A 23,709-nucleotide genomic window follows, 5' to 3' on the forward strand; every position below is an offset into this window, starting at 1 on the left:
ATATCAGGAAACAAGAATTGAAAGTATTAACTATTGTCACCTTTTTGACCTCCAACTAAATTTCGGGAGTGAGGGACGGCTTGGCCCTGCTCCTCCTATAGTTTTGGGAAGATTGTACTCACATTTCATGCATGATAACCAAGATCTTGTATTCATATAGCTTTCAGTAAAAAACTGATTCCTTGTATTAAAATAAATTATCCTTCAGTAGGTACATTTTATTTGGAACACCATACTAATATTGGAAAGCCGTTTTGCACGTAAGCAGAGTCTCCACAAAAGTAATGCAGAATTTATTTGCATGTAAGGGGCAACTTTTTTCACGTGATTGCTTTAAATGTCTATTTCTTCCACATCCTAAAGTTGTGCTAATGGATTTTGATCTGGGGACCCGGAAGGGTGTTAAATTACATTGATCTTATTGTCATGTTTATAAAGCCAGTGTGAGGTGATTTTTTGCTTTGTGACATGGTCCACTATTAAGCTGGAAGTGTAGCCATTGGAAGGTGTGTAAATTGTTACCATAAAGGATGAACTAATCTTCAGCAACGAGAAAAATATATGTTGCATTCATGCATGAATTGAAATAATGGCTGTTGCACCAAAGGAGCCTGATACTATTATATTGCATCAAGGATCAAGGTAATAGGGGTGACTAAAAAAATATTATTTTTACTATATCAAACATTTTGTAAATCAGATGACATAAAATAAGTAACCAAATTTTAATTCAAAAGATGCTAAGTCTGATGAAGCAGTAGATGAATTATTGTTAGCAATATTTCATCTCTTGAAGCCAGACTGAAACAACATTATATTGGCTGTGCAGTTGGTCTATTATGGGTCTATTAGTTTATAAACCAGACATTAAATTTGGAGTTAAGTGAAGTTACAGGGCAGCAGTCTTTTTTGGAGCAAGTTTTGACCATTAGACTGGTTTTTGGAGTTGTTCCCTAGATGGAAGGGATGGGGATAAACATTTCTTGGCCCCCTTAATTGTTGTTTGCAGCTATATTTTCAATTATGTAGGTTAAAAATATTTGATTGTTTGTTCTGATGAATTCTTTGTATGTTGTGACTTGCAGGTTCATATTTGAGTAAATTGATTCCCCATTATACACCAATGAGAACACTTTTTAGGCTTTATGCCTCCTTACTATTCTTATTATTCCTATTTTTATAAAGAAGTATAACCATCCAAGTCAAGTCAAGCATGCTTTTTTTTTTTGTCACTACACCTATATACAGTAAAGTACACAGTGAAACAAAGCAACGTTCACCAAAGATCAAAGTTCTACATAAGACAAAATAAATGAACACTAAACAAAACTAGTCAGCTTCTCATAAAATAAAACTCAGGACGCTTTTAGGCTTTATGCCCAGTTGTTGTTATTGTTATTATCATTAATAATGCTCTAATAATTAATGATGCATTCTCTAGAGTAAGCATCATCACAGCATCATGGATAATAACCATACACATTTGTGACAGCAAGGACTGATCACGAGGAAGCAATGTTAAGTCGTGATCATGAGAAAACAATTTTTATGTTGAGATTACGAGAAATTTAAGTCGTGATAATGAGAAAACAATTTTTATGTCAAGATTACGAGTAAATGAAGTCATGATGATGAGAAAACAATGTTTATTTAGAGATTACGAGTAAATTAAGTCGTGACGAGAAAATCTTTATGTCGAGATTACGAGTGAATGAAGTCGTGATGATGAAAAAACAATTTTTATGTTGAGATTACGAGTAAATTAAGTCGTAATGATGAGAAAACTATTTTTATGTCGAGAGTACGAGTAAATTAAATCGTGAGATTGAGAAAACATTTATGTCTAGATCAGTGGTTTTCAACCGGTGGTCCGCGGCGGCATTGCATGTGGTCCGTGACAGCCTATATAATTTCACTATTAAAATCACTTTTTTTCTATAATTTATTTTTCCAAACATTTCCAGAATATTTCCTCATTAGTGGGAAAACTGAATTTAATGAAAATATCTAAAATATTTAAACTGACACAGGATAGGCTAGCTACATACCTTTGTGGGAGCGTTTTTTCCACACTGGCATATCTAAAGAACAAGTACAGGGCAAGGCTAGAACCAGAGAATGACACGAGGCTGTCACTATGTACCACTATATCACCACGCCCAGAAATCCCACTAACAGGTAAGGAGTACAACGCATGACCTCTCAGGACCTCCATCGTTTCGCGCTAAACTGAGGTAAAATAAAGACGCACGAGCGCCTTTCTCATCAATAAAAAAAGGCGGGGTTTACGAGCGCGCGCGTGCCCCCTCTTTACCCAGAATGCTGTTGGGTGTCATGTGATCTGGTTGTTGACGGTCACCGTGGACCGAGTGGCGCGCTCTTCGTCAGATTCTCTGCAGCTGTGTTCATCTCATCTCATCTCATCTCACCTCACCTCGCGCTCAGGAAACAATGTCTTACCGCCATACACACCGCGCCGACGCTGAATACCGGACTGGAGAAAGCAGGTAAAGTACGGACTCTCGGACACACTGTAGTGTGTGTAATAAGTGTATTGTTTGGGTGTATTGTGTTTGAGGAACGCGCCTCCTCTCAGCTGCTGCTTCCCGCGAGTTCGCGCAAAACCGCGGGTTTTTTTCCACAGCGGAAGGCAGTCTGGCCGCCTGATTACTCTATTGTACAAACCTGTTTTATTTGAACATACTTCTCTTCCCTCATTAAGTATATTTACTGACATTTCAGACACGGTTTATTTATATACATAATTGTTTTTTACACAATAGTTAGTCAGGACCCTCCTGCAGTTACTTTCTGACCTGGTCTTGAACATTTTATTACATTTATCAGACTTTATTTATTGATAAAATATAGGGTTATTCTCCTAGCTCTTTTGGATTTATTTGTAATGATTGTATGGATTCCATTCAAAGCTATACAAGAGCTAAACAAGACTAGTTTATATGAAAAAAAAAATATATATCCAATATTTTAGCAGGTTATCTGTTGGAACAATGTCGCTAAAGCCTCCGTATAGTCCCGCTGAAATCCGACCGTTTATGGCTTCAAAATGGCGCTGAAACAGTAAAGTGGTGATTGTGGGGCTTCTTTAAGTTGAACAAAGAAAGGTTTAGCTTGAAAACTGGTTTAAAGACAACGGCCTTGTATAAATAAGTCTATGGATTTTTCTCTACAATCTAAAGAGTCCAGGAAAGAGTTTAAGGAATATATGTGCAAGATGTCATGAGACATCCCATAATTATCAGCACTACATAACGCAGACACTAATTTAGATAATGTTTACTATTTCTCTCTTACATTCATCTGAACACGGGGAATGTAGAATATAAAGAAAACCCAGTGTGACAAATTGGCAGGTTATGACTGGATCTACAAAAGGCAGAAAACTGGATTGATCAGGTGTTTTTGTTTCCTTTTTCTTATTTTTAAAGGTGACACAAAGTGTAGTTCCTCTGGTTTCATCTTCCATTTTTTTTGCAGCCAGCACCCATTAAACTAAAACAATTGCAACAGATTTATTTTGTAAACATAATATGCTTCAAGTATCTGGTGGATTGTTTACTTCTCTTTAATGAAGACAGTATTTATTTGAGCTGTAGAGCATTATAGTATATCTGAACTTTCCCATATTGCATTAGGTGCATGTTAATGTTTCTGATACGGCAGGTTATTTTAAAATTGGTTAAAACACTTAAAATACAATAAAAACTGCTGCTAAACATAAGAGCCGAATAATGCTGCAACTAATATTTTCCCCAGTTTAACAAATGAAATGCGAGTTATTACTTTGACTATTAAACTATTTTCTGAAAGTGAAAATCCTTTAGGGTCCTCTTCAGACATGAATAAATCTATAAAACAGAACTTGTATTGTTTTGGTAAAGAATGTAAAAAGCTACGTGTGTATATATACTTATGTAAAATCCTTTTATTTATTTATTTTTTTAAGGAACAAAGGACAAAAGTTGTGCAGGAAACGTGACTCTGATGGGAACGTTCGAGGATCACGCGATGAACCTGAGACCAAATGTTCAGACAGAAAAGGACCGAACAGGCCAGAATGGTAAAGTGATTTTAACTTCTGTGTGTTACCGTGTTATATTGAAGCACAGTTGTTTCCACATCACGTAACTTTAATGGAGGATTTAGTTTTATTTTTTGTGAGCATTGTACATAAATGTGATTAAGGAGTAAATTGTGTGCATCATTACACCAGTAAAAGCATCACAAATTTATTACAACTATTACAAAGGTACCAGCATTTTTTTGCATTAATGATTTTTGAGTCCATGCCATAGTGAAATGTGAGGCTCTTTGGTGTTTTGATTGGCGATTTAACAAATGTGAATAAGATTCAAATTTGGAAGGAACTTGTAGCTCGTTTAGCTCTTTTGGTTGCATTTTAATCTGTGAGTTTGTGAACATCTGTCTTTTGAATCTAGAGGAAAAAAATAGAAGCACTGTTTATTTTCACACCTCACTCTCTCACTTTCTTGCAGTTGTTTGGTGCAGCTATGATCTCTCCAGAATCACATGCACCAGAATCAGCCTAATGGTTTCCTCTATGCTTGTTAGGATTTTCTTGTTAGCTCTACTGATAGCTCTGTATTTTTTAGGAAGGGAATTGTGCAATATGAATTACGATACGGTATGCTTGGGAATGTTTCCATGTATTCACTGATTCAGAGGAGAATATCGGTAAACTCCACATTCTTGACTGTAGACAACAGGTGCATGTAAAATTATGCTAAATTGTCTTTCCCCCGTTTTGATTAGTTTCACAACTCCAGAGAGTGGAGGGCCTGTGTCGAGAATAAGGGACTGGGCAGAGGAGGTGGAGAATAATGAAATGCGCACAAATGTTCGACGGGACATCGAGCGGTCAGTTTATTTCTTTCTTTTTGTTTTTGTACTTCTAATCCTCAGCCCACATTATTCATAGGTTTTATAATTTGCCTTAATTGGTTTAGCTACAGACGGCGGATACTGACTGCAGATTCTGTTCCGAGGGAGAGAAAAATGTCATCTGGAAGGTTTGTTATTCATAACTGTAGCTTTTATTGATATCTTTGTCATCATGCTTGTACACTAATAACACGTGCGTTGTGTCTACAGTTCCGACTCGCGAGATTCCAGAGAGTCCCCTGTCCCTGGGGATATCGAGACCGACGAGACTGTCCTATTGAGGAGACAAAAGCAGATTAACTATGGGAAGAACACCCTTGCCTATGACCGCTACATTAAAGAAGTACCAAAGTGAGTAGAATATAATGCTCCATTATTAACTTTAATGAAGCTAGGAGTGCTGAGTGTGTTTGAGGGGAAATACCAGGCTTTCATTGTTTCATTTCTGATTCTAGGAACTTGCGGAAACCAGGGATTCATCCACGAACTCCAAACAAGTTGAGGAAATACAGTCGTCGCTCCTGGGACCAGCAAATAAGACTGTGGAAAGTCAAACTTCATGCTTGGGACCCTCCTGCTGAAGAAGGCAGCGATCTGCAGGCTGTGTATGTTTTTGGTTATGCTCATTTATGTTGTGTAATACAAATAGCAGAAGCCTGATAAGGTAAATAAATTAAATGCTTTTGTTTAAAAAATGCTCTTGTGATGCTTAAAGATGTTTACTTATTAGAAGAATTGGCTCTGTTTATTTTTGGAATGCTCATTGTCTTTAAAAAAAAATATCACGTTGTAAGATGACTTTTAAACGCCATATTTTATCAACCTTTATAAGCATGATTATCCACAGAATAGTGATAGAGTTCAATCAAATTCATAATAAACTAATTAAAGGTTAGCAATTTAATTAGTTTATAAATATTATTATTTTATATATATATAAACACACACCCCTTTTTATATTTTGTGCAGCAACTTGAAGTGTCTTGTGTTTCCTCTAAATAGAGATCTGGGTGAGGTCATGGACTTTGAGCTGGATGTGGAGTGCTCAGTGGATCCTGAAACAGAAGCATCAAGTTCCAAATCTAGTAGTTCATTCCCTGAGGTGTGTATGAACCCGAATGTGCTAAACAAAAAAACACTCTATAGTAAATATGGATGAAATTTAAGCCCCATTTTGCCATTATTCAAAAATCGCTTGGTTTCCAGTGTGTTTTAATGCAGTTGTTAATCTTGTTGCAGGACTCAGGAACCCCCCATAAGATGATGAAGATAGATGAAGCTGAAATGGCGTGACTTCTCTCACTGATGCTCTGTGAAAGCGAGAGAACTGTTAACGTACAGATCTTCGCTTGATTTTATTGTTAATACTGTTCTGTGCTTGCAATTGTTTTTTTTTTAAAACATCTTTATCTTCTTGGTGAATTCAGAATCTATATGTAATGTTAAAGATAAAAATTACACTGAAGAGAAATTGTTCTCCATATGGGCAGGTTTTTCACATCCAGGTGTTTTTCACCATTTTGTGTTTGTTTCAAAATTGTTGTAAAAATATTGCTTTTATTTGTGTTGTAAATTAGATCTTTTTTCTGTTAAATGTGTAAGCATCTGTTTTATAAGGACTATTTTGAAATAAAATATATAAAACTTGTGTTCAGATGATTATTCACTTAAAAAACAGTGAGTTTAGGAGCTGCAGTATTTTTTGTGGATAGGGTCAAGACTTTGTGCAGGCCATAGACTTGATCCTCCGCATACCATGTCTTCATAGTGCTTGGATATGGGTGTGGTTGTAAAGGGTCTACATTCACTTTTTCCACATTTTGTTGTAACAGCCTTATTCCAAAATGGATTAAATTAAATATTTCTCAAAATTCTACCCCAGTGTGTTTGAAATCTTTGCAAATTTATTAAAGATAAAAAATGTAAGAAACAAGTATTCACAGACTTTTCTTAATACTTTGTTAAAGCATTTTTGGCATCAAATACAGCCTTCAGCTTTTTTTTAGTATGATGCTCAACGGCACATCTATTTTTGGGCAGTTTCTCCCATTCTTCTTTGCAGAACCTCTCAAGCTACAGCCGGTTGGATGGGAAACATTGGAAGGAATGGGCTTGAAGACCCACTCTAGAAAGAGTCCTAATGGTTCCAAACTTCTTCCAGAAATGATTCTGTACCCTTCCCCAGATCTGTGCATTGATACAATCCTGTCTTGGAGGTCTGCAGACAATTCCTTGGACCTCATGGCTTGGTTTGTGCTCTGACATGCACTGTTAACTGTGGGACCTTATATAGGCAGGTGTGTGCCTTTCCAGATCATGTCCAATCAACTGAATTTACCACAGGTGGACTCCAATCAAGTTGCAGAAAAGGCTGATCAGTTTAAACAGGATGCACGTTGCTCATTTTGAGTGACATGGCATACAAACAAACGTCTTTCACGTTGTCATTATGGGGTATTGTTTAAAGAATTTTGTGGAAAATAATGGATTGAATCCATTTCAGGATAAGGCTGTAACATAAAATGTGGAAAAAGTGATGCGATGTGAATTCTTTCTGGATGCACTGTATGTAGGCTGCATCAAATCCTTCTGTCTCTTTATGTAGTACCAGGCAGCCTTTATGATGTTGAGAACAGGACTCTGTGGGGGCCATAACTATTACTTTAAGGACTCCTTGCTCTTCTCTATACTGACAATAGTTCTTAATTACATTAGCTGTAGGTTTGGGTGTGTTGTCCTGCTGCAAAATAAATATAGGAAATATAATGACTCTTGGCTGGTACATCACGATGGAAAAGTATCTGCCCGTATTTATCAGCATCGTAGACACCATTAATTATGTTCAAATCCAATTGCAAAAATGCAACCCCAAACCTTCACCATGCTTTACTATTGCCTGGAGACACTCATTACCACCGTCTCTTCGACTGAACACCATCACCTTCTCCAGTCTCACCCTCAGCAATGGGGGTTCCCCAGGGATGTGTATTGTCCCCTCTCCTATATTCCCTTTTCACACATGATTGGGTCCCTGCCTATGCCTCAAACAGCAGTATTACATTGTATACCATATATTATTACCTCCCTACCTTTTGTACATTATTTAGAACAATATATGGATTGAATATTTGGCCCTCTTACCATATTTATCATATTGATATTTATTGTAAATAGGCCATTTATGCACTTCTGGTTAGATGCTAAATGCATTTCATTGGCTCTGTACATGTCTTCTTCTTTTCTTTTGTCTTCTCCCATTAGGGGTCACCACAGCGGATCATCCGTCTCCATACCCCCCTGTCCTCTACATCTGCCTCTTTATAACCGACTACCTGCATGTCTTCTCTCACCACATCCATAAACCTCCTCCTTGGTCTTCCTCTTTTCCTCCTTCCTGGTGGCTCAACCCTCAGCAGTCTCCTACCGATTTACCCCATGTCCCTCCTCTGCACATGTCCAAACCATCTAAATCTCGCCTCCCTCACCTTGTCTCCAAAACGTCCTACATGCGCTGTCCTAATTAACTAATTTCTAATCATGTCCATCCTCGTCACTCCCTATGAAAACCTCAACATCTTCATGAATCGAATCTAATCTCATCATTGTTCCACTTTTCAAACCCCCAGCAAACAATTATTTTTTTCTACAGCCAAATATTTTAGATTTTGACTCATCGGTCTGAAAATCCCTGACTCTGTGCAAGTGTATAAAGTGTGCTAAAGTAAGAATTGAAAGCCAAAGGGTAGTCACAGCAAATATTGATTGGATTTGGATTCTGTTCATTTACTTTTTATTTTGCTAAATAATAAAAATAATTTGGGATACATAGGTAGAAGAATGATGAGGATAGAGAAACCAGGAAGGAGAAAAAGAGTAAGGCCAAGGAGGAGGTTTATGAATGTGGTGAGGAAAGACATGCAGGTAGTTGGTTTAAAAAGAGTCAGATGTAGAGGACAGGGTGATCCGCTGTGGCGACCCCTATCGGGAGCAGCCTAAAGAAGGCTGTCAGAGACTATACAGTACATGCAAGTTAGTCCGTCGACGAATAAGCCCCGCCCATTTTGTGACACCAATCGGGCGATCCAATACAATCTTTAAGCTCCGCCTCCAAAGAGAAGAAGCAGCTCTCTCATTGGTTCCCTGTGTGTCTTGTAGGCCATGTTCCAAATGGAATAAATTCTTGGTCTGTAAGTACGAACATGGAGGCCATAGGACGCTATTTGGGACAGGACCGTAGACTCATCTCCATGTTTTCCTGCTAAAGCAACAACACACTTGGAGTTTTTAACCATTGTATAGGAGCTGTAGCGCCTCAATCTCTCTGTAAGATCTCCAGATCTCCACTCTCTCCTGTTTGTGTTACAGAGAAGAAACTGGTTTAGTAGCTACCCAGGTAACGTGTCCAAATAGCAGCTCGGTCCAGCGGATGTATAGTGAAGACTTGGCTGATGTGTTTTAGTTGAACTGCAAGAGGAATTATTGGAGAACATTATAGAAATCTCATGCAAAATAAAGCTGTGTCTTATGTCTTTCTTGAACTGTTGTAGGTGAAATGGAAAAGCTGAGATAGAGAATGGCTCAGGCATCCAGCACTCCCCAGGAAGGACACAATGAGGCTGAAAACAGCAACAAAACACAAATACATCCTCATGTTGCAGGTGTTTTTTTTTTTTACTGCTTATCATTCATACCCAGATAGTGAGAGAAGAATGAAGTTTTCCACGTTTTCAGGCATCTAACTGCATGCAAAATACAAATTCAGACGCTCTGAGCAGCCCAGAGTTTCTTTACTGAATAATCTGTGTAATATCCATGCAGTGTATATGTATAGTGCACATTTACTGTAAGCCGGATCTAGATTTCTAGGTGTAGATGTAGGTCTTGAATGAGGTGAAGGTGTAGAGGAAAACATCTCTCTCAACTCACTTTTAGTGCTGAAAGTTTTGAAAGCTTGAGTATGAACATATAGTGAATTAGTCCCAGCATGAGCATGGGACCGTAAATCTACACGATGAACCATCCGTACCAATGTCTTAATTGCAATTTAGACAAACGCTGATCCAAACCAGTCCAAGTGTCTTTCAGTTTCTATGAAACTGTAATGTGTTTTATCAGAAAGCACTGCCTATGAACACACACAACCTGTCTATTCCCTGTTTTTTTTCCCATCTAGACAGAGCAATGCCGTCTGCTGTGACTGACAGCTCTGAGCTCCGAGGCTCAGAATCTGACCAGGTCAATTTGGTAAGTGTTGAACTGATGATCTCGAAGGGATAAAACCTCTTTTCTTATCATGACTACAGGTATTTACAGTTGTCTTCAAACGAATTGCAGTGCAACATCAGTAACCAGATGAACCACTGTTTGTAGTAGTGGTTATATTTCTGCATTTGAAATGATTTAATTTTAGATATAGCAGTGTCATGGAAAAACAGCAGACCCACATATCATGACATGCCCACTGCTTGTTCTGAGTAATCAACTTTTTCATCGAAGAGAGTGTTCATAGTAATAGCAGTGTTAGAGTTAGAGAACTCGGGCTATTCTGTCGTTAATAGCGCTTTATTAAGGGAGAAGAAAAACAAATGTTTCACACATTTATTATAAAATATCTTCCCGTATGAGCTAAAATAAAATGGTCTGTTTCAAATAGTGTGCGGTGGAACAACAATGTAATTTGATTAAAATGTTGATATGAGAGGGGAAAATGTATTAAGAAGTGCAGCAGAAGTACAGTTATAGAATGCTGAGTTAATATGATCTCAAATGGTTTAAAATGGCAAAAAAAATTTAAAACCCTGGAAAATGGAGGAGAAAATGAGTGGCTGCTGTTACAGAATCGCAAAGATTCGGTTAATTAGCATTTCCAGAAAGATCAACGATGATCTAAAGTTACCTCTTAGTACTGCTACTGTCGGAAGACATTCGATTGAAGCTAGGGAAAGTGACGGAAAAAACATTATGTAATAATGCTATGATTTAGAATTGAATGTGGAACATTTCCACTGCATTTGAAATATGGAAATGAAAGCTTTTATTTAAAATAAGATATTTGCACTTTGTTCACTTCTATGATTGCACTGCTACCATTTATTTATTTTTCTTAGGTAGAGGTGCTGATGATAACTGATGATACACAGCTAAATAATAGATTTTACGCTGTAATGTCGTGTTAGATTTGTATATAATGGATGTTTGTCTGGTAGCAGCTTCTTTGTTGAGTCTTTTGCTAATTTTAGATAATTTCTTTATTCACAGAGAATTCCATACAGTTGTCCAGAAATACTTTCTGAAAAATATCCGCCGCTGAAGAACAAACACGATGGTAGGTGGTGTAAATCACTGTATCACTGCTATATGATATGATACGAAGCATTTTTTAGTTATAGTGATTTCTCTAATCAGCAATTGCAATAGTGCTAATATGTTTGCAGATTTTCCCACATTGCTTCCACAAATTATGTTTAATTTGTAAATAGTGGGTGCAAACTGAAAAAAGCTCTGATTTGGTCTATTTTGACCAGACGCATTCTAAATATATGCATAAGAAATGGCTGTCTAACTGGCTATTTCACTAAACCACACCAAATCTAAATACATTTTGCTTTCAGTGTGCATGAAGGGGGTGAGTCAGAGCGCAGAATCAACTCCCAAGTTTTGGCGTGCCTCAATCAGTGAATCAACTTTTTCTGAAAGAAATGCAGATGACTAGAAGACGCATTTAGAAACTTAGAGGACACATAATATATAATACTTGCTAGCCAGCAGTAGTGGACAATAAGAAGTAAATACTATTCTTTACTGTACTTAAGTAGCTTTTTTGCATATCTGTAATTTACTGAAGTATTTCCATTTGGGGAGCCTTTTACTGCAGTAATATCTCTGAGTGTATCTGTACTTAAGTACATGGCTGGTGAGCTTCTTCTCTTGTGAGCTTGTGTACTGCATAATACACATTCTTCATGTCATGAGTTTTGAAGTGAAATCTTTCATTTTGTTGTAAAATCATTTATTTTTGTTCATCTTTGTTATTGAGTTGTTTATCCTTAACGTCCCACAAAACAGTGTTTTCTATTAAGGCAGGAAAGATGCTTAAATGGTTTTACCAGGGATCATGTTTACAATGATTTTTCTAATTTTCACACCACAAATGTATAATAACAAATTGAAATATTCCTTAAATATCATAAGGCCAACAGTTCAGTGTAATATTAATAGTTCCCATACTTTAAAGCAGCGGTCCCCATCTGTCAATATTTTCCGTCAGACATTATTTTCACAGACTGGCCTTTTAGGTGTGGCGGATTAATACAACAAAATAAAAGGATATGACCGGCAAAAAACTGGTATTTTATAAATATAATACTAAACGTTCATTTTGCTAGCTTGGGAGTTTCAATTTAGCGGTAATGTATTATGTGTTACCGGCCGGAGCAGCCCCTTTAAGAAGGTAGCGGATATAGGTAAGACATGTGAACGAGGCAAGCATCTTGACATGCATCAAGAGTAAGTCATTGACAGATGTGGCAGAAAGAATCTGGTAATTTTCCAAAATTCCAAAGTTCAGAATCAGATAATAAATAAAACGGAAATAATGTGTTATGCATTCTTTCTGTGCGGCCCGGTACCAATTGACCCACGGACCGATGCCGAGCTGTAAGTGCATTTACAACAGATAATTTACAATAGATAGTCTAATGTAGTCTTATTGAAGTGATTTAAAAAAAGTACACGATACTTCAAAACACAGTACATGTAATTAATTTTTAAATTCACTGCCACCTATTTTCATTACTGTATTCAGTCAATTACTTACAACTTGATGTTTGACACAAAAATAAAATGAGTACACTAAAAACAGAATTCAGATTGTATTTTTTAAATAAACAGTCTCCTCTTGTGTTTTTAGGTCCTCTTTTTGGTGTGTTTACCAAGTCCTGTCAGAAGACAGATCCTCTGTATCAGAAGCACTTCAGTCCCAGTCTTAAGTATTTCCAAAAACAGAAAAGTGACAGTTTTAGCAGGAACTATGAACACGAAGATAATTTTGTAGCATGCCAAGACCTTACCTCTCGATCTTCCCAACGCTTACAGCACCTAGAACACACTTTATTGGCTCTCAGGTCTCAGTGTCATGTACTGCGTGGATCAGGAAGTTGTCTGAGGGGGTGCATTACGGGACTGTCCTCTTCAGGAGAGGCAGAATTTTATCATCACCCTCAGGCAACAGCCTTTAGTCAGCACTATGCACAACTCCAGCACCTTCTGGAACAACGGGCTCAGCTCCTCTTCCTCCATGAATATGGTCGTAGATGTCGTGCAGCTAACTGCTTTATATCACGATTGCGTGATTTGCTGAGCAAAGTGCATGTCTTAGCCAAAAAGAGTTCTAAAGAACTACTCGACTTTTACTGTAACCTGGATTTTAGGGCTATGTGTCAGGAACTGCAAGTCCACGTCGGCCACTGGGACATGCTACATTCACGAATGCGATCTGACCCATTCTTGCAAACTGTTTTTCTCAGTCGCACAGAGATGCTAGTCTCAATACAGAGAGCGTTGTGGATGCTGGGACAGGAAGCCTTGCTGCTGATGGAGAAGTGCATGCACACTGTGTTTAAAACGTTAGCTGCTGTTCGGCTGGTGGGTCTACCCAGCAGTGCCTTGGAGGACTTGCTGTCTGCTGTGGGACTCTATAATAACATCATAGCCAACCCTAGGTCTCAGAAAATGGTTACAGCTGGAAGTTTGTTCACCCCTGATTGTTCTGAGAACATTTCAGGCTTGCCCAGGAAACACCGCAGACTTGGTACATTGTTAGTGGTGGAAGTCATGAGGATTGTGGCATTGCATCGGGGTCAAATTGCAGCCAGGCAACTTTACAGTTGGACATGCCAGCAGACTAATCTTCTTTCGCTTGCAGGACAAAACAGCATGAAATGGGAGGACTTAGATTTTCTGTATCTTCTTGTTCCATCTACTTCATATCAATCTAAATCTAACTCAGACAATTTCATTAAAAAGCCACTCCACAGTTGCTGTTCTTCCAGTCTGCCCTTGTTCATGTTTGCTCAGTGGGATCAAGAGGACATCCTTGAAACTCTTTTTCAAAGCTTAGTGCCCTCAACAGACAACTTAGCTCCAAACATTCCCAAAAGACCTCCGTTTGATAGGAGTGTGGCGCTTTTCTCTCAGTACAGGGATATGCTATGGAGGGAATTCGGCAAAGCGGTTATCCAGCATTTTTATTACCCGTCTCACAGCAGTGTTTTAGGTGGTATGAACCAATGGAATGATCAGATGGTGTTTCTTTTGGTCAGTTGGCTAAGACAAGCTTGTGAAGAAGGTATGGCTGTAAAAGGTGGTTCATCAAATTTGGTTGTTTCCTTGTTGAAATGCTCAAGTGCTGAGTAATTTGTATTATCATTTTCTCTTTTTAGAATTGGTTCCAGCTGAATGCAAGAACATCTTAAATAAATTCTACTCCCATATTTTATCTACTGATGCCTTCATGCACTGGGATGCAAGTAAGTTGAATAAATCAATTTGAAAGGCTTTACTGCATTGTGTCCAAAATGCCATTTTAGTATATTTAGGTTTATACCACAGTGATGTTGAATACTTGATTTGTTGAATACTTGATTCAGTCAGAAGGTGAAATTTATTTTCTCCATAACACTAGCACTGATACTTGTTCGACTACGGGTTTGTTTCGGTAGTAAAAAAAATATGCAGAGTTTTTCATGGCAGATGCTCAACATGAGGAGATGTTGAAAATCATTCGGAGTTTCTGATTACAGTGGTAATTTTATTAGGCTGTAACATTTTCAGCATGCTTTGGGCTTCGAAGATGTTCTGTACCATGAATATAATGTATCTTTTTATTAACTTTCAAGAGTTTGAAAAGAAAGATAAACCATGAAGCTGGTTAGAGAAATACAGTATTTATACTTAATAGCTGCTGTAATTAAATTGAAAACAGCAAAAGAATGTTCTGAATTTTCAGCTTTAATGTAGTAACTAACACTACTTTTCATCGAAATCTATTACATTGTTGATTATTGTACTTATTTTATTCTTCATATTTGAGATTTTAACACATTGGTTTTACTGCCTGCAGAAACAGAGTATTCATTTTATAATAACAATGTTTTATTTAATATTCACAGTCTCATATGCGTTTTTATTTAATGTGTCTTCATAACTCTAAAACTACTTTAACACATGGTGATAAGTGTTTATTTCATGATACTGATAGTAAATACTAATTTATATTGGCCTTCTATTTATTTGTCAGTTGAAAGTTAGCAGTCTTAAACGAATGTTTGTGTTGCAGTAATGTGTGAGTCACTGGGTTTAGGAACGAAGGATAAGTGTTTACCGAGAGCCACAACAGATCCTTCCACCGTCAGAACAGCCACCATGGAAATTGCATTCCAGCTCTTCCCTCCTCTCCACTTTGTGCTTCAGTTACTGCAAACCCCACACACAAACTCGGGTATTCATGAATCTTATTCCTTTTCAGTTTAGTTTCTGTCTTGTTTTAAACTCTAAAGGAGTGGTCCCCAACACCCGGGCCACAACCCAGGTAAATTGGTACCGGGCTGCACAGAAAGAATACATAACTTACATTATTTCCGTGTTATTTATTATCTGATTCTGAAAGATGTTTTATTTTGGAAAATTACCGGATTCTCTCCGCCATATCTGTCTATTACTCACTCTTGATGCATGTCATGATGCTTGCCTCGGTCACATGTCTAACTTCTTTAATATTTTATATGGTTTAATTGACATTAAACTGGTCCGTGGTGCAAAAAAGGTTGGGGGCCGCTGCTCTAAAGGACCTTTTGAGATACTTATGGTCACATATCCACAGATCTTTGTCCATATAGTGTATAAAGTATTTTGTATTACATTCATAAGCCAAAGCAGTTTGGTCTTAATTTTGGTGGAATGTTATGACTGTTTATGACTGAATCCATAATGTTTAAATTTTTTTGTGCTCAGGAAAAGGAAACAAACTCCTTGGTTTGTATCATCTAGGACTGCTGTGCAGGGCTAAAGCCACGGTCCAGTCTTTAACCTTCTGGGTTATGAGTAAGGCCTACCAGTTTCTGGCCTCATGGTCTCTTACTAAGTTTGTGTTAGTCACCCAAGGAGACCTTAAGGTATAAAGCTGTCTTTACTGAATTTTATACTAATTTGGAGAATGTAAATGAGGAATATGCATTGAAATCTTTGGTTGTATGAATTTTAAAGGCTCTCATGGAGACAGTGGAGAATCTAGTGCAGCAGCTGAACACTGTGGTTGGAACGGCCGATCATGATCATCTTCATCTTCATCATCATCGCATTGTGGAATATGGACTCCAGTTATCTCATGCAGGCTCACAACTACATGTAAAGTTTTTTAACATTTCCGTGTGGAATTATTCAACAGAATATGTATGTAGTGATCTATTATTGCAGCTAATTATTTTTCTAAATAATTAAAATAGTATGCACAATTAATAAAGAACAGTGTGGTGTATAAAAAAAATCCTGGTTGATTGAATACAGCCCTGAGCATGTGCAAGCCAACTGCACTGATGCTACTACATTACATTACAATATTTAGAACAATATTTCAGCCTTGGCTTATGGGATAACATATGAAAGAAAACAAGTATATGTTTAAAATGCATATATATCCTTATCTAAAACAATTAAATGCACAAGCTTAGTTTTTTAATGGAATAATTAAGACTATGTTTGTGATCATTTAATAAATTATAGGTCTTCTCTGAACTAATCCTGAGGATCTTTTCAACGGATTGCAAGAAAATGTCGATGGAGGTTTTTGAGCAAATGATGCCATCAGCAAAACACTGGAGAGTCAACTGTAAAACAGGTCAGAAGGCAAATAATGGCATTTTGGGGCTTTTTTGGATTTTCATGTTATTCTATTCCAGTAAGTAAATGTAATTCGTTACTTAAGTAGGTTTTTTTTTTTTTTTTTTTTTGGGAAACTTTGACTTACCGGATTTTTCCTGGGTTTTTCCCAGTTTCACAAACTTCAAGCCAAAAAACTGAGCCCCATAACATTAGACCAATAAAATTTCCGAACAGAAATGAAAAAACGCAACTCACCTGTGTTCTGAGCTGCACGGCATCGGGAGAAAAGAAGTTTTCTTTAAACGCACGACGATGCCAAAAGATAAACTCCCGAGAGAAATAGTTCTGAAAGGAAGGAGGAAGACAGTGAACAATGACTTACTTGGTCGGCTACTGTTTAGATACAAGCCGTTGTAACGCGTTGAGTCTGGGTGAAGGGAGAGCTCGCTAACTCCAGTTGCAACAGAAATCATATAAGCACAGACAGGTTTTTGAACCTGTTGAAATTACGGTAACTAGATTTCAAAGTCAAATATCTTACTTTTTACTCAAATACATGTGGAAAATCAATTGTTTTTTATGAATGGATAAAAACTGAATTCAAGCACACAGCAAGCCATCAATCAGGGTTTTAAACTTGTTTTGATTTCCGCTTGGCGCTGGCAGATTTAGTCGCATCTTGCCGGGAGGGACGCACTGGGAGTTTTTTTTTTACAGCTTATTTGCACGGTCGCACCAATTATTATATCATGTCACGGTCAGTGTACTTGGAGAACCTGGAGAAGTTCCCTCATTTATTTATTTAGAAACGAGAGGCAGGGGTTATGCGACGTCACGGCAGTAAGAAGAGCTGAACCCAAAATTAAATTAAAAAAGGAAATTAGCAGGGGGAACAACCAAAAGATAAAGGTATGTATGCAGCTTATCTGGTTATAATAATGGTATAGGCTAATGCACTTAATGAAATGAGGCTAATAACTGTATCACTTGTATACACCATGTACTATATACTGGTTATGCTGTTTTGCCTGTTATGCTTTTACGCATAGAGCAACTTTTATTTATTTTAGCTTGCATAACATAATTTATAGTATGTAGTTTATCATAATGTGTTCAGCTTGCAACCAAACAATTACAATCTAACTATTCTAGTTGTATTGTAGTTAAACTAGCACTTCTTAATTTGGTTATCTTTAATTGAGTTTATGTCATAAAGGTTTTCTGTGATTGTACTGAACAGGTCCTGAACTGAGTTCAGTAAGGGGAATTTCCAGTGCAGTTTAAAGGGCTCATTTAAAAGACATGTATTATAAGGATATAGATGTTGTATGTATCTTATGTCTACAATTAGCCAAGGAGTTGTTTGGTTCTTGGTTCTAAGAGTTTGATAAATTGTGCAATAAATGCATTTAGGGTGATATTTTTACATGAGCTCTCAGAAATGTGTCCAAATTTGTGGATTTGTCTTACTCATCCAGTGATTGTAACTGAGGCAAAGAGGAGTTTTACAAAGCTGAAACTAATCATTAGGAGAGATGTTGGGTCATGGCATGGTTCACTCGGGGCATTATTTAAGTTAGAACCGCCTTTGGCACTTGGTGGTATCAACTAAGCATGAACATACAGTTCAGCGTCAGTTCAACATCAATCCGAACATTTTGAGAGGAATAAGTGATGGAAAAAACTCCTGACTCTAACTTGCCACGGCACCCATGGCCTTATTTGTCCAATTTATATTTTACCGTAGTTTCCGGACTATAAAGCGCACCCATATATAAGCCGCACCCACTGAATTTTACAAATATTTTTATTTTTAACATATAAGCCGCAGGTGTCTACACTAATGAACTTTACACAGGCTTTAACGAAAGACACTTTACACACGGTGTAACAGGTGAAATATGTTACACTTCCTTTAGGAGCATAGCGGTATTTTGGGAAATAGCCTGGCACTGCATTTTGCCAGTATTACTGCACGTGTTCAAGACGAGGATTATGTCCTTATTATTTTCTGATGCTCATTTCTAAGTTTCTTTGACTAACCCTTAACGCTGTTGCCAAGAATAATAAAAAAGCACGAGTTTTGGAAACCTGTCTGTGCTTATATGATTTCTGTTGTAACTGGAGTTAACGAGCTCTTCCTTCACCCTGACTCAACGCGTTACAACGGCTTGTATCTAAACAGTAGCCTACCAAGAAAGTCATTGTTCACTGTCTTCCTCCTTCCTTTCACAACTATTTATCTCGGGAGTTTATCTTTTGGCATCGTCGTGCATTTAAAAAAAAAAAAAAAAATTTCTCCTGAAGCCGTGCAGCTCAGAACAAAGGTGAGGTGCGTTTTTTTCATTTCCGTTCGGAAATTTTATTGGTCTAATGTTATGGGGCTCAGTTTTTTGGCTTGAAGTTTGTGAAACCGGGAAAAACCCAGGAAAAATTCACAAATAAGCCGCTTCGTTGTTTAAGCCGCGGGGTTCAAAACGTTGGAAAAAAGTAGCGGCTTATAGTCCGAAAAATACGGTAAGTCATTGAAATCAAGGTTTTGAGCTCATGATATTTCATTAGATGAGTGTATAACTCATTAATATTATTCTATTAGATGAATGTTACTCTTAGCACACCAGAGACATTTCATATAAACTGAGTCGATTAAGAAGTTGTCTTGTAATAATTATAATAGCCATAATAAATCATAGTACTTGGATACTTCAGTACATTTGAAGGCAAAAACTTTTGTACTTTTAATCAAGTGAAATTTTAAAGGGAGCATTTTTACTGGAGTAATATTTTACCCACTATATCTTCACTTTCACTAAAATCCATGTTTTGAGTACTTCGTCAACTACTAACCACTAATGTTAATATTAAATATATAGTTAATAATCAGTAGTTTTTAAGTCCAGTATGGAATTGCTGCTTTGTGTATTTTCATAGAATTACCCAGCATCCCGAGCGATTATGCAGTTTTCGCGGCTCAAAGTGTGCTTGGTCAGGTGTTTGAGGGAGTGCAGCCGCTACCAGATGAGACTCGTATTCCAGCACTGGCAGAGGCCATGACTGCCTTCATGGAGGCCTGGATGGAGCACATACTCAAACAGAAAATCAAGTTTAGGTCAGTGGGCAATGATTCTATGTGGATTAAAATTGATTAGTCATCAGTGACCAAGCAATATTGTATACAGGGAGTGCAGAATTATTAGGCAAGTTGTATTTTTGAGGATTAATTTTATTTGAGGATTTAATTTGAACAACAACCATGTTCTCAATGAACACAAAAAACTCATTAATATCAAAGCTGAATATTTTTGGAAGTAGTTTTTAGTTTTAGCTATTTTAGGGGGATATCTGTGTGTGCAGGTGACTATTACTGTGCATAATTATTAGGCAACTTAACAAAAACCAAATTCATACCCATTTCAATTATTTATTTTTACCAGTGAAACCAATATAACATCTCAACATTCACAAATATACATTTCTGACATTCAAAACCAAACAAAAACAAATCAGTGACCAATATAGCCACCTTTCTTTGCAAGGACACTCAAAAGCCTGCCATCCATGGATTCTGTCAGTGTTTTGATCTGTTCACCATCAACATTGCGTGCAGCAACCACAACCTCCCAGACACTGTTCAGAGAGGTGTACTGTTTTCCCTCCTTGTAAATCGCACATTTGATGATGGACCACAGGTTCTCAATGGGGTTCAGATCAGGTGAACAAGGAGGCCATATCATTAGATTTTCTTCTTTTATACCCTTTCTTGCCAGCCACGCTGTGGAGTACTTGGGCGTGTGTGATGGAGCATTGTCCTGCATGAAAATCATGTTTTCTTGAAGGATGCAGACTTCTTCCTGTACCACTGCTTGAAGAAGGTGTCTTCCAGAAACTGGCAGTAGGACTGGGAGTTCAGCTTGACTCCATCCTCAACCCGAAAAGGCCCCACAAGCTCATCTTTGATGATACCAGCCCAAACCAGTACTCCACCTCCACCTTGCTGGCGTCTGAGTCGGACTGGAGCTCTCTGCCCTTTACCAATCCAGCCACGGGCCCATCCATCTGGCCCATCAAGACTCACTCTCATTTCATCAGTCCATAAAACCTTAGAAAAATCAGTCTTGAGATATTTCTTGGCCCAGTCTTGACGTTTCAGCTTGTGTGTCTTGTTCAGTGGTGGTCGACTTTCTGCCTTTCTTACCTTGGCCATGTCTCTGAGTATTGCACACCTTGTGCTTTTGGGCACTCAGTGATGTTGCAGCTCTGAAATATGGCCAAACTGGTGGCAAGTGGCATCTTGGCAGCTGCACGCTTGACTTTTCTCAGTTCACGGGCAGTTATTTTGCGCCTTGGTTTTCCACACGCTTCTTGCGACCCTGTCGACTATTTTGAATGAAACGCTTGATTGTTCGATGATCACGCTTCAGAAGCTTGGCTATTTTAAGACTGCTGCATCCCTCTGCAATATATCTCACTATTTTTGGCTTTTCTGAGCCTGTCAAGTCCTTCTTTTGACCCATTTTGCCAAATAATTATGCACACCTGATATAGGGTGTTGATGTCATTAGACCACACCCCTTCTCATTACAGAGATGCACATCACCTAATATGCTTAATTGGTAGTAGGCTTTCCAGCCTATACAGCTTGGAGTAAGACAACATGCATAACGAGGATGATGTGGTCAAAATACTCATTTGCCTAATAATTCTGCACTCCCTGTACAGTTATCAGGAACCTGATCTTAGCATTGGTAAAAGGGCATGAAAAAAAAAACACTGTTTCTTTACATTACCTCCTTTATAGTGTTCATGGAGCGCTGCAGCTAAAGCAGGATTTTGACATGATTAGAGAGTTGATTCGTTCGGAGAAATACAGGCTGTCGGAAGAGCTGCACCACCGTCTTTTGTCATTGCACGTCTTTCATCAAGTGGACAATGCCATAGTGTGTCTTTTGCAGCAACCTGTGACCAAACCATACATGCCTTCTCAAAGATGGGAGCCTTTCCGAAACTGCTGTGAGTTACTGTCAGGATAAAAACAAGAAAATGTTAAGTTGGTTTCCGTAAGGTTGCTTTGTATTTTGCTTTTATTTAACCTTAACCTTCTTTGGTATTAGTCACTTAAAAGACAACTTTATTTTTTATACTTTATTTTATTTTTGAAAATCAAAACTATTCAAATCTGATTCTTGAACTTTTTATTGTCTTTTCAGGCCCAAACCGGGCCCAGGTCATAGATCAGACCGTTGGAAGCCTCAATAATTTGGAGACTATCGATGTCCAGGCAGCCTGTCACCAGGCCTTGGCTCGGACTGAAGGCTCTGTGAGCCCTGAGTTGCTCTCCACAGCTCCACAGGAATCCTACTTAGCTGTGGCACAGCAGGAGTGGCTGGACCTGCGCATTCACACTGGCTCTCACTGGAGGATCCCTGGCCTGCGTTGTTTTACTAAATCTGAGTCATGAAAATGTTGCAAAGTCTCTTTATGATGGTATTATACAATTTGTACAGCAATATACAAAAACCCATACCATGTTTACCATTGCTGTGCAAAAACAAGCATTTCAGCATAAAGTTCTGAATTACAAACTCCGAATTAGCATTATGAAATATTTTGCAAGCAGTTAGTTTTTCTTCTTCTTCAAGGAACTCTTTAAAAAAAAAAAAAAAAAACTATAATTTCAACATATGTAGATCACTATTAACAAATGTATAAAATTCAGTTTTGCATTGTAATTGTATTTTTGTACTAGAGTATGTGTTAGATCAGAGCAGTACATAGCATTTTTTTTTTATGACTTCAGCTAAGTAAAACCAAAGCAGGCCACATATCTAGTGTACTTAAACAAATTATTTTTTATTTTATATATATTTTTTTTTATATATAATGTGCCTTTATATGAATCATTATGAAAGAAAGATGTTAGTATTTTTCTGTTATTAATAAATATTAGTTATTTAGTGTAAGCAATCTATTAATATAAGCCATCGACTGTGTTTTTCCATCATGGAATTAAAAAAATGCTTTATTTTTACATTTTTATTTTTGAGTGTGTTTGTTCTGTTACTCTTTATTTAGGAACAGCTTCACAATGATTCACAGTGACAGAAAATAATAAAGATTTGCCCCTTTGGTGTTATCATAACCGCCATTGTTCTGAGAGGGCTTTCCACTAGATTTTGGAGCATGGGCTTTAGGCATTCATCCACAAGGTTGTCAGGTCAGGGCAATGATGTCTAGTGAAGAGGCTCAGGGCACAGTTGGCTTTTTGGTTCATCCCAAAGGTGTTCTGCTGGGTTGAGGTCATGCAGATGACTTGAGCTTTTATGGTTAGGCCAGTCAGGTGTCCTCCAAACTTTGACCATATAGTGTTTATGAAAAGAGTCTGTTTTTTTTATTTATTTATTTATTTATTTATTTTTTTTTTTAAATATAAGTGTTTGCCTCTGATATTCACTTTTTAGTCAGGACTTGTTGCTGTTTTTTTCTTCCTCTTCTTTTTTATTATTTTTTTGATGATATGTCATCATATTCAAGAGTGAAAAAAGAGGCTGCAGTCCTTTACAGCTCTTATATAGTATGGTTTTAATTTTAAGTATTGTACATATAAACAGATAGATTTTTTTTTTTTTTAATAAAGAAACGATTGTAATCTGCATATAAAAAAAAAGAAATTTAAGGGTTACATAAAGGCACAAATTCTGTACAATTGACTGGTTCAAATTTTGTTGACATCCCACAATATACTGATTCATTGTATGTTTTAGTATTTTCTGTATTGTATTTTATTAGCTTTTCTCTTTTCTCATCGATCTACAATACAGAAAGCATCTTTCTATCTCGGGTAAACATTTGAAGTAAAGAGCTCTTCTTTTGTGACCAACTACACTAAGAAAATATTCAGATAACCTCAAT

At 37.4% G+C, this 23,709-nt stretch overlaps 2 protein-coding genes across 4 annotated transcripts; both read left to right on the top strand.

Moving 5' to 3' along the window:
- Nucleotides 1–2,287: 2,287 nt before the first annotated feature.
- On the top strand, nucleotides 2,288–6,571 carry LOC124385594 (stem-loop binding protein). Of its 2 annotated transcripts, none has more exons than XM_046848747.1 (8): nucleotides 2,288–2,507; nucleotides 3,968–4,081; nucleotides 4,795–4,899; nucleotides 4,995–5,051; nucleotides 5,134–5,274; nucleotides 5,379–5,528; nucleotides 5,926–6,025; nucleotides 6,163–6,571. In XM_046848747.1, exons 1-8 carry the CDS (start codon nucleotides 2,452–2,454, stop codon nucleotides 6,214–6,216), a joined length of 777 nt encoding a protein of 258 aa, XP_046704703.1. In that variant the 5' UTR covers nucleotides 2,288–2,451; the 3' UTR covers nucleotides 6,217–6,571. The 2 variants fall into 2 exon arrangements, with proteins under 2 accessions (XP_046704703.1, XP_046704702.1); XM_046848746.1 differs by having other exon boundaries at nucleotides 2,293–2,507; nucleotides 4,989–5,051.
- Nucleotides 6,572–9,082: 2,511 nt separating this feature from the next.
- ccdc142 (coiled-coil domain containing 142) lies at nucleotides 9,083–22,939 on the top strand. Of its 2 annotated transcripts, none has more exons than XM_046850331.1 (13): nucleotides 9,083–9,316; nucleotides 9,471–9,581; nucleotides 10,097–10,167; nucleotides 11,182–11,248; nucleotides 12,833–14,269; nucleotides 14,364–14,450; nucleotides 15,284–15,421; nucleotides 15,934–16,094; nucleotides 16,186–16,326; nucleotides 16,702–16,816; nucleotides 19,732–19,909; nucleotides 21,599–21,810; nucleotides 22,008–22,939. In XM_046850331.1, exons 2-13 carry the CDS (start codon nucleotides 9,497–9,499, stop codon nucleotides 22,256–22,258), a joined length of 2,943 nt encoding a protein of 980 aa, XP_046706287.1. In that variant the 5' UTR covers nucleotides 9,083–9,316; nucleotides 9,471–9,496; the 3' UTR covers nucleotides 22,259–22,939. The 2 variants fall into 2 exon arrangements, with proteins under 2 accessions (XP_046706287.1, XP_046706286.1); XM_046850330.1 differs by having other exon boundaries at nucleotides 9,084–9,316; nucleotides 15,260–15,421.
- Nucleotides 22,940–23,709: the final 770 nt, after the last annotated feature.

The sequence above is a fragment of the Silurus meridionalis genome, chromosome 5 (assembly GCF_014805685.1).
Source record: "Silurus meridionalis isolate SWU-2019-XX chromosome 5, ASM1480568v1, whole genome shotgun sequence".
Lineage (NCBI taxonomy): Eukaryota > Metazoa > Chordata > Actinopteri > Siluriformes > Siluridae > Silurus > Silurus meridionalis.

Excerpts from the sequence above, each read along its gene's own strand:
- LOC124385594 (XM_046848746.1), top strand. The coding sequence starts at position 2,452 with ATGTCTTACCGCCATACACACCGCGCCGACGCTGAATACCGGACTGGA. Across the intron at positions 5,275-5,378 it reads TACATTAAAGAAGTACCAAA|GAACTTGCGGAAACCAGGGA; the intron begins GTGAGTAGAATA and ends TTCTGATTCTAG. Across the intron at positions 6,026-6,162 it reads CTAGTAGTTCATTCCCTGAG|GACTCAGGAACCCCCCATAA; the intron begins GTGTGTATGAAC and ends ATCTTGTTGCAG.
- ccdc142 (XM_046850330.1), top strand. The coding sequence starts at position 9,497 with ATGGCTCAGGCATCCAGCACTCCCCAGGAAGGACACAATGAGGCTGAA. Across the intron at positions 14,451-15,259 it reads CTTCATGCACTGGGATGCAA|TAATGTGTGAGTCACTGGGT; the intron begins GTAAGTTGAATA and ends TTTGTGTTGCAG. Across the intron at positions 16,817-19,731 it reads GAGAGTCAACTGTAAAACAG|AATTACCCAGCATCCCGAGC; the intron begins GTCAGAAGGCAA and ends GTATTTTCATAG.